Source organism: Macaca fascicularis, chromosome 4, assembly GCF_037993035.2.
Source record: "Macaca fascicularis isolate 582-1 chromosome 4, T2T-MFA8v1.1".
NCBI lineage: Eukaryota > Metazoa > Chordata > Mammalia > Primates > Cercopithecidae > Macaca > Macaca fascicularis.
Window position 1 is genome coordinate 132,407,482 of NC_088378.1, and position 17,194 is coordinate 132,424,675.

General features: G+C 52.9%; 1 protein-coding gene across 1 annotated transcript in view; it reads left to right on the top strand.

Annotated features, from left to right (window-relative positions):
- KCNK5 (potassium two pore domain channel subfamily K member 5) overlaps positions 1 to 15,560 on the top strand; it is a 40,464-nt gene extending 24,904 nt beyond the window's left edge. Inside the window, exons 2-5 of the mRNA XM_005553108.5 lie at positions 8,536 to 8,647; positions 9,774 to 9,940; positions 10,197 to 10,365; positions 12,784 to 15,560. Coding sequence (XP_005553165.1) covers positions 8,536 to 8,647; positions 9,774 to 9,940; positions 10,197 to 10,365; positions 12,784 to 13,649 — 1,314 coding nt within the window. The 3' untranslated portion in view covers positions 13,650 to 15,560. The remainder of the gene's footprint in view (positions 1 to 8,535; positions 8,648 to 9,773; positions 9,941 to 10,196; positions 10,366 to 12,783) is intronic.
- Positions 15,561 to 17,194: the final 1,634 nt, after the last annotated feature.

Genomic DNA, 17,194 nt, shown 5'->3' on the forward strand with positions numbered 1-17,194 from the left:
CTGCCCCCTGCCCCGGGGGATTACCGTCCCAGCCTGAGAACAATGCGGGCAGGGTCACCTGCCTTGTTTTCTTTGTTCCTCCCGGTGAGGACAGGGCTCCCAGGCCTGTGAAAGTCGGAAGCCCAGAGGTTTCTGCTGAAAACCTGCTCCCATCTGGCAGGGGCTTGCCCTCTTGAGCGTGAGACCTAGCAGCGCCTCTGGGCTCTGCAGAGACTGCTGAGAGATGGCCCAGGAGGGTGGGCTGGGGGAATCCCAAAGGTGGACAAGAGGACAGTTCCGCCTGTATGCATGCACAGCCGGCCTCGTGCTGATGTCAGGAGTGGGGCCGCACTCAAGTCCCTAACAAGGAGGGAGAATGGATTGGATCTAGGGCAGTGCTTTTGAAACTTGGCTGAACATAAGATTAGAATCACCTGGGGGAGCTTTGAAGCATCCTGGTTCGCAGTTCAGGCCCCAGACTATTTCTTTCAACATCTCTAGGGGCAGGACCCGGGCAGGAGTATTTTTCCAAGCTCTCTCAGATGATCTCAGTTTGCAGTCCAGCTTAAAAAAGTAGTATGGTGACCGATGAGCTAAATCCTGAGGATAGAAATGCACTTTCTTGAATGTACTGTGGAGGGAGGAGGTAGGCGAGGTATCACCTGCCCAGGCAGGGGGACTCCAGTAGTCATAGTCCAACCTCCTCATTTTACGGAGAAGTGGGCAGGCAAAGCAATCAAAGATTCTTGGAGGATCTCAAGACGGTACTGGCAGAGCTGAGCCAAGCCTGGGTCTTTAGGCCCTGTGCTGACGTCCTAGCACACCAAAGCCGCCAGCCATTGATTTGGCCTGCCTGCCTTCTTCTCAAATGTGATCAATACTCCAGACAGATATCAGAGCAAATCTGAGAAAACAGATAAGCAACCACAAGTTAACAAAGTCCGCTCTGCAACAGCCCAGCTCTGGTCTTGGAGGAGATGGGTGCGGCCCTGCTGCCTTTGGACCAGTATCTCCTCCTTCCCTGGGAGAGACAAAGCTCAGGCGAGCTGGACTGGCTGCTGGTGCAGGTATCAGGGTGGCACCACTGGGCCCTTGCCAATGTCTTGCTTGTAAACTACAGCTGCCCTCTGAGCCACACCCTGGTCACCTGACCCGGGGCGAGAGGCAGTGAGGAAAATACCAAGAATTCCTTCTCTCTGCCCTGCATACTCCATTTTAGACAGGAAGATGGAGAAGGCCTGAACCTCCCTCCCCCTGTCAGCTTCCACTAGGGCAGCGCCTGCATATTAGAATCAACTTCTGGAGCTTTTTAAAAGCCGTGCCAGGTCAACAGAATATCTGTGGCCAGGGACCAGGCATAGCATTTATTTAACCTCCAAGGGGATCCGCTGAGCAGCCTGTACTGCGAGCCACTGCCCATGTCTTGCTTCATGGTCACACTGGGTGGGGGCTGGGAGCGAGCTGGACTAGAGTTCAGAGAGGCTGCCATCTAACACGTCCTGGCCTCAGCCTCACCTGGGGAGGTACCCGGCGGCTGCCAGGGTGATGGCGGGGAAGCGGTGAAGACAGGATGGGACCAATGGTGGCATTTCTTTCCCTCAGCAGTCCTGCCCAACTTGCTTGGTGGTACGGGAAACTGACCAGGGTGACTGTGAGCCTCTGGGGGGCAGAGGCCAGGAGAGATGGGGCTTCTGAGGGATGGGGTGGGGCATCTTGGGCTTGCCCGTTTCCCTCCGCCCCTGACTCCCAGCCATCAGGTGGCCAGGGAATATCTCTGGAGCCACAGTCCCTTCCTCCATGTGGCCTGAGGAGGATCAGGCTGAAAATCGACAGTTTTCTCTGTTAAAATGGGGAAATGGGAAGAGGTGGCAGTTGTGAAGAAGGTTAGGGACAGTGTTCTCACCCTTTCCTGTCTTCCAGGCACAAGACTTGAAACCCCTAGTCCTTCTCTACCGCTTGTCCGGGACGCGCCAGCCCCTCTGCTTCAGCTTTGGGGGTGAGCAGCTTTGCTCCTGGGTCTCAGATCTCTGCAGGGTCTTGTTCCTGACGGACACACATGTGAATCACAATATTGACTGCAGATACATTTATCCAGCGCTTACTGTGTCCTAGGTGCTTTTCATATGTGCAGAGTAGGTGTTATTTTGCAGACAGAGGAAGTAAGGCTGAGAAGCTAAGTTATTTACCCAGAGGTTTGTTGCCAGCCATCGAGAGACCCCTCTGATTCAAATCCAGGTTGGTTCCACCTTTTCCATGAGCACAGGTCTGCATTTGAAAGATGGCCCTGTGGCTTCCTGGATAGAGCTCAGCCTGAGCTGCAGCGGCCCTGCTGCCAGTGGGATTGATTGAGTGTCCTCAGAGAGGAGGGGCTTCGGGATTCAGTAAGCAAAGTGGTCAGCCTGAGAACAATGCGGGCAGGGTCACCGGCCTTGTTTTCTTTGTTCCTCCTAGTGAGGACAGGGCTCCCAGGCCTGTGAAAGTCAGAAGCCCAGAGGTTTCTGCTGAAAACCTGCTCCCATCTGGCAGGTTTTAGCTGGAAGTAGATGTGCAATTTCTACTGACTCTTCCGTTCCTTTGCCTGCTCTCGGTACATCCACTGCCCTCGTGGAGTTTCCCGAGGGAGTTTTCCGAGGGAGTGTCCTCCCTGCAGGAAGGACAGTCCCAGCCACCTGAGGGACCTCTCCCCCTCCCCCTCCACTGCTGATTACTCTCCCGTGTTGAACTCTCTCCTCTGGGCTCTTGTCTGCCTCCCTCACCTTGCCCCCTCCCCAGCTCCTGGCCCCCTGCCCTCTCCTCTCAGCCTGGTGGCCCCCTCCTCTTCAACCCAAGACCAGCTGGATGCTGGTGGTTTCAGCAGCCCTGTGAGCCCCGCCGCTGCTGGGGTCTGTGTCTCTTTTTCCTGCCCTCTTGTTCTTCAGGCCTCCACCTTGTTTAACTGATGAATTTAGTTAAAAGCCAACTGCAGAATGATGCTGGAAGTGGTTGGGGCTGGAGGGGCACTAGAGGACAAGTGAGTTGAGGCCAGGGAATATACCCTTATTTATTTAAATGTATTCATTCACTCATTCAAGAAATATTTGTTGAATAGCTACTGTGTGCTAGGCAGTGTTCTGAGTTTGGGGAATACATCAGTGGAACACAAAACAAATAAAAGGCCCTGTCCCCATGAAGCTGACACTCTAGGGGAGTCTCTGCATGTCCGTGGATATTGCCTGGTAGGCCATTTCACTTGTACCTAGAAGCCCACCTGCGTGCCTTTTCCCCCATCTCTAGATCGTGCAGAGGTCAGGAGCCATCTGGGACCTCATCCCAGCTCCACGACTAACTAGCTCTGTGACCTTGGGCAAATGCTTCTGTTTCCTCGTCTGTAAGATGGGGGTAGAAATAGTATCTACTTTAGAGGGTATTGACATTTTGTGGGATAAGTGAAGTGCTTAGATTTAGGTGCCTGTCTTCATAAGTGCTTAAATATCAATGTATTATTTATGAAATAAGAATGAATAAGCCATGCCCACATCCCTTACAAGGTGGCTGGGAGGGGAGGTGAGAGGAATGATAGGTTTCTTTCTGTACTGCCAAGCACCGTGTACATAAGGAGATCAGCTCTATTTTCCTTTCCAGGGCCTGATTTTACTGTCCCTCCAGAGGGGCAAGTGAGCTTTGACACAGTGAATTAAGAATTGATGGCCGGGCGCGGTGGTTCATGCCTGTAATCCCAGCACTTTGGGAGGCCGAGGCTGTTGGATCACCTGAGGTCAGGAGTTTGAGACCAGCCTGACCAACATGGAGAAACCCCATCTCTACTAAAAATACAAAATTAGCTGGACGTGGTGGCATGTGCCTCTAATCCCAGCTACTCGGGATGCTGAGGCAGGAGAATCGCTTGAACCCAGGAGGCCGAGGTTGCAGTGAGCTGAGATTGTACCACTGCTCTCCAGCCTGGGCGACAGAGCGAGACTCCATCGCAAAAAAGGAAAAAAAGAAGGAAAAAGAAAAAAGAATTGATGCAGCTGGGAATGGTAAAGGAGGGTTGGCCCATGAACCACTGACAGTCCAGGAGTCTAGCAGAGGCTGGAATTGAGGAAGATTGTTAAGGCTGCATCCTGCAGAGCAAGAAAGAATCCTGTGATCCTAAAGCGATGGCGGCTGCAGAGCTGGAGGCAGGGCCCGGAGTAGCTCTATGGGTTCCAGATAGCTGTGATCCCAACAGGCTAACATCTGGACTTTGGTTTCCCTTACCCCACCCCGTAAAGGGGAAGCCCCCACCTTGCCCTACCTGCCCATGTCTGAAGGTGGGCAGCATGTCCCAGAGTCCCAGTCTAGATCCCTCTCTCCAGGAAGGGGAAGGCCCACCACTGCCCAGGGAAGCCTCAGATCCTTGGGAGATGAGGGGATGTCTAGGAATCCAGATTACTCAGTCAGCACAGCGAGTGTCTGGGAAGGTAGGGTTGGGGCAGCTGGCCGTCTGAAGCTCTGGGCAAGGGCACACTTGGCTGTTTCCTCGCTGGAGCAACAGAATGAGGGCTGGTCAGAGTGGCTGAACTGGTTTTAGGGGACTGTTTTTTCAGCTGGTGGGAAGGGGGTGGAAGTATGCACAGGCCTTTTTCCTGTGGCCTTGATGGGGACAGGAGATAGGAGAACAGCAGTTAGGACCCAGATGGGCCTGGGTTCTAGTCCTGGCTTCATTGTTTTTAGCACTTTCTTAACCCCTCTAAGCCTCAAATCCTCAGTTGCAAAGTGGAAAAAATTATAGTATCTTCCCAGCAGGATTCTGTCCTCACTAAATGAGCTAAAGGCACATAAAATGCTGAGCCCAACTCTTGACACATAGGAAGCCCTCCGTAAATCACAGCTGCTTTATGATGACGGTGACGGAGGCAGGGAACTCTACTCCGTTCCCAAACAAAGCTGGGCCTGGGCTGTGTGCAGGCTCCCCTTTTCCCGTCACTCTCCAGGCTTGTATGGAAAATGAAAATATTGTCTCGTGTGAATTTGGGAGCCAAGTTAAAGAATCCAGCCAGTGAACAGGGGCCACCTCCTCCCGCGAAAGCTGTTTCCCTAACCCCGAGGACGGGACGCCTTGTCTGACAGGGTGTTTACCTGGCTCTCCTACGTCCCTCCCCCTAACCCAGTGATGGCCTCAGTCCTGGGTCAGCTTTTCTGTTCTGGAAGACCAATTAAAGCCCCCCCTCTTCCTGCATAATCCCAACCATGATCACTGAGGTATCCACAGATACACATGGTGGGAATAGGGAGCTGGCACCCCAGATTCACATCCAGACCTCAGCTCCCTGAGCCCGGCTTTCCTCTTCTGCCAAGTGATGCCTGGCAGAATGACAGGAAGAGCCAGTTAGGTAACATGTGTAAAAGCCCCGGCGAGGGGTGTCTGACATACAGCAGCCCTAGTACCGCTTCTCTCCACTAGCACTTGGGTAGAGCCAGAGCATCTCCCATCACCCATTAGAATAAACATATGAGGAGGTCTGATATTCTGTCCATTCACTGCAGTATCCTCACTGCCTAGAACAGTGCCTGGCACATGCAACATTCCTCCTTAGAAAGCATTTCCAGACACTTCCAAAAGGCACTACCACCCCAGTGGAGAACCCCTGTTCCAGACATACCTTCCACAACACCCTTGATGGATGCTGGCTACCCCGGTCTAAATACTTTGCATTATCAGAAATTGATTACTACAAGGAGTAGCCCTTTGTAGACTCATTATCCAAAACAGCCACCCCATCTCCCCTTTGACTTTTGGCCTGTTGGATAGCATATCATGTGAAGTCTGACACCCAGAATGAAACAAGGTTTCCCATATGTGGCCTGACCCTGCAAGGAACCAGTGGGCTTGTTACCTCCCAGCCGTGGATAGACCTGGAGTTGACATAGCCTGAGATTACATTTACTTTTCTTGTGACAGCCATCCTAGTGTTTGTTGATTCATGGTCAGCTAATATCCAGGGACTTTTCCCTTCAATCCTTTACCAGTCTTTTCCAATCCAAAGTGTAAGACTTAAACATTTAAGCAGATACTTGTATGTTGTTGATTTTGGCCCCTATATCCAGCCAGATGATTTTGAATCTTGATACTGCCATTGCTGTGTGTTAGCTATCTTCCCATCCCATCCTTATCCCCAATTTTGCATCCACGGCACATTGGATTGGTAAGCCATCTCTGTCCTCATTGTGCTGTGGTTTAAAATATTGAAGAAAGCCAGGCCTTAAGCATGATGGTGGAGACAGTCTGGGTTGATAATGATCAATACCTCCCGGGGTTGTTTGTCTGCCTTTGACTGGACCCAATTAATCCTGGCTCCACTGACATTGCTGTGTCTTGTCCACATGAGTTTCTTTAAGCCCATCTGTTAGCCGCCTTGCTGATATCTAGATGAATTCCATTCCACAGAACTTCAAGGCTTTGCAACCCCTTTGAAAAGGAGATGCACTTAGCTGAGCATGACTTGTTCTGGGCGAATCTGTGCTAGTTTCTAGTGCCCACCACTTCCTCTTCTGCATGTTCCAGACATTCTCCTCTCCCCATTTTGAGGTTTGCAAGAGTTCAGGTTTGTTTTCTGAATTTCTAGAATCCACCTTTTTCCTTTTTGTGAAAAATGGGAACAGCTTGTCTTCTAACATCTTTCCTGTTCCCCATGATCCCATGGGGGATGACCAGAGGTGGTGCTGCAGACTCACCTTTGGTCAGTGATTCAATTATCATTTCAAGATGTTCTTGTACGTTCTTATATACTCTTTTCTTGTAGGCCAGTCCCGCTGAAGATCGATATCTGAGATAACAAAGGTAGATGCCAAAGGAGAGCTGAGTGGTTCCGCTTTCTCTGCCATCTGTTTAACATTAACATGACCCTGGTACTTCCTCATTCTCTTGCTCCAAACAGATTTGATGTTTTCGGAAACCCATTGGATGGTCCTTAGTATTTGTTTTAGCTCTGCTTTTGGCCTGTTAGTATCTGAATGTCCTTTAGCCATTTCACATTGAAATGGTCTGGCCAGCTAGACAGAGAGCTCTCTGAGGGTAGGGGCTGCCTTGGCCAGAGTTGGATGCGATGGTCCCCACTTTCCACTTTGATGCTGCACAGCCTTCCCAGCCTTGGAGATGCTATGAAATGCCAGAGGAGGCAGGGCAGTGAGCAGTGTAGTTTGATGGTCTGACAGACAGACATGCCGTCATGGAACATTCTTTGCAGAGTGTGCAGATCCACTTACACAGGCCAGCTGCTGCTCTGCAAATTGCACATTCCTTCAGAACAACCCACCCATACCCTTTTTCCCCACCAAACCTCAATCATGCCCTGGGTAGGTTAGAAACAAGGTTTTTCTGTCTCCCTCTGTTTCTATCCCTCACTCTTCTGTCTCTTCTTTCTCAGTCCTTGGTTTTTATAGGGAATTTGGCTGAATGCCTAGCTTCTGGTCTGGATGGCCTACCCATCTTCAGCCCTTCCGTGGGGGGGCCTGAGCCCCACGGAGCCCCAGATTTAGAGCCTCTTCTTAGGTGGCTTCTGGAGTCCAGGCCCTGCCAGCTGATAAAGCCCCATAGATAGGTTGAGGCCAGTGGTGATGGCAGAGTTAGGGCCTCGTCAGATGGAAACAGGTTTGCCGCTGTCAGTATTGCAGGAGTAGATAAGTTCCCCACACCTCTGCCCCACCGCCCCCTGCAGTCTCCAGGGGGATATCCCATCCCCAGGTGGCCTCTCACTTGCTATCCACAGTTACTGGAAGCTCTTTGGGGATTGATAGCACAATTATGAGTCACCCTGAAATGTACTCACCTTCTGATCTGTCCCTTCCCAGAGAGTTGCTCAGTCCAGGGTAGAGAGAGAAAGGGCTACAGGGAAGGGAGGGAAGTGAGAGCCGGTAGGGAAGAGGGTAGAGTCCTAGGCTGGCGGAAAGGAGGACCTGCTGATTTGCATGCCCTCTGAGGACAAGTCAACAGGGCACTGAGCTGACCTCAGCAGGTATCCTACAGTGGGCTGAAGGGTATATGGGAGGCCCCTCCCCAGCCAACCCCAAACAAGGACCTGGTCTCTGCAGATAGAACACCCTCCATGGAGGGCTGGGTGGGGTACAGGGGACCTCCTTGTGTGTGTCTGCCTCACATATGCTTTTTTTGGGAGGCAGAATAATCTAGTGCAGTGGTTCTCAAAGTGTGGTCCCTGTCCATAGCATCACCTGGGAACGTGTTTAGAAGTGTTCCTTCTTGACCTCCTAAATAAGAAACTCGGGGTAGTAGGGGCCAGCAGTCTGTTGAACAAGATTTCCAGGTGATCCTGGTGCATGCTAGTAAGTTGGAGAATCATTGACTCAGTGAAAGAATGAACTCTGGAGCCAGATTGCCTGGGTTCATATCTTTACCTTGGGCAAATCAGGTAACCTCTCTGATTCTCTATACAATGTTTCATCTGTAACATGGAGACACTGCCACCTTCTTATTGTGATGATTAAATGAGAATGCTTACAAGGAGTTTAGTGCAGTTCTGTCAGTCAGCATCTGTTAAGTGTGGCTTCAGCTCTGACCTTTACTGTTTCTCATTTTAGGTGGTATCTGATGCTGCAGGACAGGGTGTGGCCATCACAGGGAACCAGACCTTCAACAACTGGAACTGGCCCAATGCAATGATTTTTGCAGCGACTGTCATCACCACCATTGGTAAGTCTTCTGGGACCTGTAGGACACATACATCCATGTCCTAGCTCCTCAGAACCTTTCTAGAAACCCAACTCTGGTCACTCAGCCCTATTGGGGCTATAATCAGGCCAGTTGCAGGCTATTCTTTTGATACTTTCTTAGGGATTTAGTAAGTCCTTGCGCTGATCATGCCTGCGAACGTTTCCATGAGTCTCGACCTGGGCTCTTTGAGCAGAAACAGCGACACAGCCTCATGGCCAGAGCCATGCAAGAGATTAACCAGATTGCTCATTGCAGAAACCCAGATCATGACTACTTACTAAGCTGGGTGTCTGTTTCAGTTCTCAGGCTGCATAGCCAACCAGTCCAGAAGTTTGGCTCAAAATGCAGCTTCTTCTCTTTCACCATTCTGTGAGCTTGACTGGGCTCAGCTGGCCAGTTCTTGCTTGGGCTCCCAATGCAGTGGCAGTCAAACAATGGCTGGGCTGGAGTCTTCTGAAAGCCAAACTCATCTGATGGCCCAGATGGCTCCTCCCATCACAGGTTTGACAGCTGATGCTGGCTGTTGGCTGGGAGCTCAGCTGGGGATGAAAACACAAGGCCTCTGCATGTGTTTTCTACCTGCATGTGGGAACCAAGGCGAAAAGCAGCAGGCTTCTTAGACCTCACCTGTCCAGCGTCACTTCCGCTGCCTAGACTGCTTCTGTTGTGAAGCCACTAAAGCTCAGATTCCAAGGGAAGAGGATTAGACAACACGTTGGTGTGAGCAGTTGCATAAGAAGGGAGGGAATTGAGGATGGCTATCTTTGGAGACCATCTACCACAGTGCTTCTGGGGAATCTACACAGACAGCATGTCTTGTAACTTGCACAGTGGTACCATATGGACTAATAATGGAAGACCTGTTGACCAGGCTTAGTCCCTGCCTTCAGGGAGCTCCTTGTATGGAGGAGATACAGCTCATGTCATCATAATTGCTTTATCAATGATCATGATCAGAGTATGATCAAGGGAAATGTCATTACTTAAGTACTGATAATAGATCAGTATCAGTTTATCTTAGAGAATGGGCTGTGTGTGTGTTGGAAGCAAGGCCCACTGGTTCAACCACCCCTCCTGTTCTTGGCCTCACTCTCTCCTTCCTCAGGATATGGCAATGTGGCTCCCAAGACCCCTGCTGGTCGCCTCTTCTGTGTCTTCTATGGTCTCTTCGGGGTGCCGCTCTGCCTGACGTGGATCAGTGCCCTGGGCAAGTTCTTCGGGGGACGCGCCAAGAGACTAGGGCAGTTCCTTACCAGGAGAGGCGTGAGTCTGGTATGTCCCCTACCCTGGGTGTTGGGCAGAGATGGGGGAACCATGACAGGTGAGGGGAGGACAGGAAGGCTCCAGGAATTGGACCAGGGATGTAAGGACAGATGGCAAGAGGGTAGTTTCACAGCTCCTTGCCCTCCTGGGTCAGGCTGGGTACCCAGCTAGCCTCTCCTCTAGCTGACTCCCTAGCCCTCCGGGTGCCTTTGCTGGGTTTCCAAGTCTCCACTGTTGTCTGACTTGGCCTTCTGCTCCCCATCAGCGGAAGGCGCAGATCACGTGCACAGTCATCTTCATCGTGTGGGGCGTCCTGGTCCACCTGGTGATCCCACCCTTCGTGTTCATGGTGACCGAGGGGTGGAACTACATCGAGGGCCTCTACTACTCCTTCATCACCATCTCCACCATTGGCTTCGGTGACTTTGTGGCCGGTGAGTCCCTGCCTCAGCCTCCCACCTCTTTTTCTGCTTCTTTGATTTCAGCACAGCAGACCTATGTTGGGGGTGCCCGTGGTAGGGTTCCATGTTCTGGGCACTTCTCTTACCCAGTGGGATTGTCAACCCACTCTGCCAGTTGCAAGAGGAAACCAAGACCCGGAGTAATGGCAGAAGACTCTTTTCTCTCTGGTTCCCTTTCTCAGACATGACTTTTTTCCTCCTCCTTTCCTCTCTGCTCAGTCTCTGATCTCCTCTCCCTCTGTTCTCCCATGACTCCTGAGCTTGGCTTCATGGAGGGCTTGCAAGTAGGGCCTTCTGCCTGCATGGTTGATACCTGTTACCCAGGGAGCCCCTGAGCCCACCAGCACCCCCTCCACGCCCTCAGCAGCCTTTCATCTTTCACAAGAGCTGAGGGAGCTGTCCTGGAGGCATGGCTCAGAGGCCTGGGGCTTTGTTCCTGCTATAGCAAGCTTAAAGACAAGGGAGGCCTTCTCCCCAGCTGCCCTGCCCCCAGCCCTGACACTCCCTCCTACTCCTCCCCTGCTTAATCCAGGGAAGCGATGAGGTTCTTTGGCCCCTTTGTCTGAAGGCCTGTCACCAGCTGGCCCCAGCCATGCACAAATTTGTGTTTGTGGCCTGCACAGCATCTTGGTTCTTAATCTTCTTGACACCCTGTTTGACCCTGTTGACCCAGCGACCTCAACTTCTGCTCCAGAGGCCTCTGTTCTCTACCCCCTCCCTTTTGCCCAGAGGGCAGTGGGAGACCACTAGCCTTGTACTTGATGTATGTGGCATCTGGGAGCAGTTGGCTGAGTTGGGGGAGGAACAGGAAAGAGAGGCACAAACACTCCCCTGACCCTAGCAAGTCTGGGCCTGCTATCCTGGGCAGTACATTTGGACAAGGCACAACCCTGCCATTGTCCAGCCCTTGAGGCCCAGAGCAGGCTAAGGAGATGCCTCTGGTATTAGGGAAGTACAGATGTACATTTGGCCATACTTTCTCAGCACCAGCAAGACACCAAACCCTGCCTCAGCTTTCTCATCTGTAAAATTAGTAAAAATAATAACTATTCATGAGTGTTGAGGGTAGGGCCTGGCTATATCAGTGTGTGCCCCCATTACTGTCATCATGAAACTCTGCTTGTGATTGAGAGCCTTGAGCAGGATTAACAGAACCACTCAGGGCACCTGCTATCTGAGCCCGGTCAGAGGAGGAGAACTGACCCGGTGACAGCACCTAGAGGAACCTCTAGTCTGATGAAAGAGGTAGCCCCCTTCCTCCAGGACCCTTCTGTAAGTTGCTCTTGTATCTAGTCGAGGGGGCAAATGGAATATGGGTCAACATGCCTGTACATGTAGTCGTAAAAGACATTTCAAATAATCCTGGAGTGTAGAAGAACCTTCAGAGCTGTAGAGGGTAATCCAGGAAGGCTCCCTGCAACAGGAGGGGGATGTGGAGCAGACAGAGCCCTCCTCCAGGTCAAGGGAGAGCTGATTTGAGGAAGCCAGAAGGAGGAAGTCAGGAAGGCAGACCAGACCTTCAAGGAAAATAAAAATGGTTCAATGGTTCAAAGTATTTCCTGCCAGGGTAGGTGCTTCCTGGGTCATCCTGACCTAACCACCAGCCTTGTTTGTAATCCACCAGTGTGAGTCTAGCCCCAGCTTGGAGGGTGCTGGGGGCTCCCTTGTGTAATATCCATCTTTTCAGTTTTTAAGTGAACTGTACCATATACACAGAACAGCTGGGGATGGTAGAAGAATCAACAGAAAGGCAAATAAATACTCATGAACTATTTCTTGACCTGTGTGTTGGTTACATTGCCAGTCCCCCAAAACCCCTTTAGCTTCCTTCAAAGAGTCACTGTCTTGACTTTTTTTTTTTTTTTTTTTTGAGACGGAGTCTGTGTCTGCTGCCCAGGCTAGAGTGGCAGTGGTGTGATCTTGGCTCACTGCAACCTCCGCCTCCCAGGTTCAAGCCTCCTGAGTAGCTGGGATTACAGGTGCCTGCCACCATACCCGGCTAATTGTTGTATTGTTAGTGGAGACGGGGTTTCACCATGTTGGTCAGGCTGGTCTCGAACTCCTGACCTCAAGTGATCCACCTGCCTTGACCTCCCAAAGTGCTGGGATTGCAGACGTGAGCCACCGTGCCTGGCCTGTCTTGACTTTTTGTAGTTGAGGAAACCGAGACTCAGAGACAGGCTGGATACTGGGATGGGGTCATGAATGACAGTGGGCCCAAGCCCTTCGGGAAGATGGGATAGTCCAGGGTCTAGAACAGGCCCCTTTCTATCCCACTGCACCCCCATCCTGTGCTCTGGCCTGACTCCTGCTCAGATCACACAGCATTGGCCATTGCACATTTCCCGGGCCCTGCTAACTCTGTGACCTCTGGACTGCCCATCTGCTCAGGTGTGAACCCCAGCGCCAACTACCACGCCCTGTACCGCTACTTCGTGGAGCTCTGGATCTACTTGGGGCTGGCCTGGCTGTCCCTTTTTGTCAACTGGAAGGTGAGCATGTTTGTGGAAGTCCATAAAGCCATTAAGAAGCGGCGGCGGCGACGGAAGGAGTCCTTTGAGAGCTCCCCACACTCCCGGAAGGCCTTGCAGGTGAAGGGAAGTGCAGCCTCCAAGGACGTCAACATCTTCAGCTTTCTCTCCAAGAAGGAGGAGACCTACAACGACCTCATCAAGCAGATCGGGAAGAAGGCCATGAAGACAAGCGGGGGTGGGGAGACGGGCCCCGGCCCAGGGCTGGGGCCTCAAGGCGGTGGGCTCCCAGCACTGCCCCCTTCCCTGGCGCCCCTGGTGGTCTACTCCAAGAACCGGGTGCCCACCTTGGAAGAGGTGTCACAGACACTGAGGAGCAAAGGCCATGTATCAAGGCCCCCAGATGAGGAGGCCGTGGCACGGGCCCCTGAAGACAGCTCCCCTGCCCCCGAGGTGTTCATGAACCAGCTGGACCGCATCAGCGAGGAATGCGAGCCATGGGACGCCCAGGACTACCACCCACTCATCTTCCAGGACGCCAGCATCACCTTCGTGAACGCGGAGGCTGGCCTCTCGGACGAGGAGACCTCTAAGTCCTCGCTAGAGGACAACTTGGCAGGGGAGGAGAGCCCCCAGCAGGGGGCCGAAGCCAAGGCACCCCTGAACATGGGCGAGTTCCCCTCCTCCGACGAGTCCACCTTCACCAGCACTGAGTCTGAGCTCTCCGTGCCTTACGAACAGCTAATGAATGAGTACAATAAGGCTAACAGCCCCAAGGGCACGTGAGGCGGGGCCGGCTCCCCACCCCACCTTTGACGGCCTCTTCCCCCCTCACCCTGGGGTGTCCCGAGATGGCCAGGACCCCTGGCCCTGGTTGGGGGGCAGCCTTGAAACTGGGAGTGGGGGCCAGGGGCCTTCCTAACCTTCCATCATTCCCAGCTGGGTGCATGCCCAGGACAGGGCCTCTGTTACCCAGCTGATCCACACCCTGGCTGTGGGGGCGTCTGTCCTGAGCTTGGCTGGTGTATCTCACAATGCAAAGACATGCAGGCTGGTGGGACAGGTGGGCGGGACTGACCCTGAGGAGGCCTTGCCCGCATGGTTTTCACCCCACCATTTGCTGGAGTGTCACACGGTTCTCTGAGGCCCAGGGCCTCAGCTGTTTAAGTTTACCGGCATTACCGAGCTCGGCATTTGGAGCGGGAGCTCTGAAGTGTCTGGGGAGGTACCGCTGTGTGTGGGGTCAGGCGTTTCCGTGCTTTCTGTACCTCCGCAGGAGCACCCCCATCCCAGCTGTGGGCCTGCCGGTCAGGTGGGGCACCTACTACAAACTGTAGTGGGGTGGAGGCTGCTGGAGGTGGGAGTGAGGAGATGCGGGCAGGGGCTCAAACAGTCCTGACTCACGGGACCTGGAAACAAGTCCCATGTGGGCCTGGGGCCTGGGGTCCTCATCCTCCTTGTTGGTCTACTCAGGCCCAGCCCAAAGCCGCGTTCCCTGTCTCAGGTCAAGCAGTGGCAGACACAAGGCTTTCTGTGGGCCCCCGAGTGGTAGGAGGGAGAGTGGCAGGGTTACTGGAAGCCGGGACTGCTAGGGCTGGTGGTCAGGGAGCTGCAAGAGTGAGGCTCAGCTCTGGCTGGTTCTGCCCTGACCCCTCCTGCCCGCCGGAGAACTGCACACCCTGCCCCTTGGCCTGAGGAGCTGCACTCCCCATCCTGCTGTCTTCTCCTTCCCTGTGCCCTGAACAAGGACCTCACTGCCCACTTCCCCCTCCCACCAGCCCCCTTGGGCCAGGCAGGGTGAGGCCAAATTGCTGTTGGCCCACAAATGGGCGATGGTCAAATATGTGAATCAAGCTCCTCTCTCTAGCTACTGTTTGATGTGCATGTGTGTGTGTGCGGTGCGTGTGTGCGCACGCACGCCTGTGCACCCGTGTGTGTGTTTAAGGAAAGGAAAGGATTTGGGCTGGGGAGCAAAAGGTAATGTGAAAACTGTTGGACTGTCTGGTGAGGGTGGGCGGGACTTGCTGCTACTGGAGTTCTTGGCTTCTCCATGATGTTCCCCCTGGGGCTGGCCCACTGTGTCCTGAATGTTTTTGTTATTTTTTGTTTTATGTTTTTAAACTGCTGTTTTTATATACCTGGAATCTGTTGTTGGCTGCAGAGCCAGCGGTTAAAGAGCAGGGTCGTCAGGATTGGGAGGTCCAGTGTCTGTCCTCCTGCCGTGCAACTCAAGTTGGGCCTTTCTTGGTGACGTCATCCAAGGCCATGATGTCAAGGGCCATGTCCCCAAGCAGAGGTGGAGAAGGGACACTGAGGTGAGCAAAGGCAGGAAGGGGCATCCACTGCAGGTGACTGGAGGCCGGGCAGGAGGCAAGTCATCAGAGCCGCCCAGCCGCCTTCACTCTCTGCCCTCTGCCCCACTACGGTGGGGCGGTGAGGCCAGAGCCCACCTCCCCAACATGTGAAGACCGTGATGGGCATGTGCCCACACTCCCACTTCTCTAGCCGTTTGCAGAGGCTGCTGCCCGGCAGGGGCCTGAAAAGGAACAGCCTCGTATTTTTCTGTGAAATGTTTTAATGAACTCATGTTGTTGCTGGTTGTCCTGGCATTGCACACACTGTATGTACATACTGGCAATATTGTCAAATGTAATTTATTTTAACATTTTTACAATAAAACATGAGGTGGACAGGCCAGCTTGGTGCGTGCTGTGTGGGGGGCAGGTTAGAGAGGGGTCGGCTTCTGGTATCTGAGCAGCAGGGGAGCCTGGGTGCATCCACAGAGGATAAGGAGGACTCAGGACTGACTGATAAGAGGATTGGATGGTCTGGAAGAGAGAAAAGAATGAAAAGGGGCGAAGAGAACAGGCAGAGGCAGGCCTCTGTGGGGAGGTAAGGATGCGGGAGGAACATTGCAGTAGAGGTTTGAGAATCAGGAAGGAGTTGGAGGAGCAAGGGGAGAGGCAGGAGTGATCATGGCAAACGCATGTCACTCACCACTTTGTCAGGCACTAAATGCTTGCACTGAATAATGTGTGAGTGAACTCATTTGACCTGGCAAGAGCACTGAGGGGGGCAGTACCTCTCCATTTTATAGACGACGAAACAGGCACAGAGAGGTTGCGTTGTGCAAAAATCTCAGTGAAAATGGTGAACCTAGATTCAAACCCAGGCAGCCCAACTCCTGTCCCCTCCACCACCGTGATGAGATGAAAGAGACTACCTGTGGTTTTGTGGCACACCCAGCATCTCTGGAAAGGGCTCCTGTCTCCAGGTAGGTGGACCAGAGAACTTTAGCGAAGCTCAGGCCTTCTCAACTCAAGGGGTGGGCAGGAGATGTAGAGCCTGAGCGTGGGCACTGTGGACTGGGAAGAATGTGAAGGAAGAATGGAGCCAGGCTCAGCTGGGCATCTGTCTCCATCTGTCTAAAGGGAGGCTTTGTCAGGCTTCAACTGTTTGGGGACTGGCCCCTTCTATGACCGTTCAGGGCTCAGCACCACACAGGATGATTTCTGAGTTCATTGGAAAAAAATAAAAGGCTTTCAGGAGCGAACCACATTTTTCATGAGGGCATGGATGTGTTTACAAAGGATTATATGTATTTACCAGCCAATTCTGTAATGACACCATCCCTCCCTCTGCCAACATCACTCCCTCTTGCCCTCTCTCTGCTGCTCCCCACAACCCATCTCCTGCCCCCATCACAAGACAGGTCCAAGGTTCTCTGGTTTTGCTTTAATCACATTCAGCCTCAAGGCAATAACAGTTCCATAACACTGTAAGCCCCACCTTTATTCAGCACTTGGCCTGTTCACAAACCCCATTGACAAACAGAGCCCAGGTTATTTGGCCCATCTACAGTTGAGACGAGAGCTTAGGGAGCATGACTGCCGAAGGGCGCCCAGCTGGACCGAGGCACAGCTTTGCAGAGCTGTGCTCACGGATGGTAAAACACAGACCCAAGACTGGGTGGAGGTGTGACCTTGGGTTACTGTGGCCAGGGTTAGGAGCTTTCTGAGTAAGAGGTGGGAGGTGGGTCAACAGCTAAAGCAAAGGGTGGGGCCCAGGAGGCCTCAAGTTCCCCAGGGTTCACAAGCAGGGGAGGGGTGCCATGTGGGGGCATGGGGAACATCCCATCACAGTCTGGGGAGCTATAGGGTGGATGGGAGTGGGGGCAGTGGAGGAGGCTGGCGAGTGGGTCCCAGATGGGTGGGAAGTCACTGGAGATGACACTAGCAGGGAAAGCCTTCTGTTGAAGTCATTGATGTTTTGTTGTTGTTACTGTTGTTTGAGACTGAGTTTCACTCTGTTGCCCAGGCTGGAGCACAGTG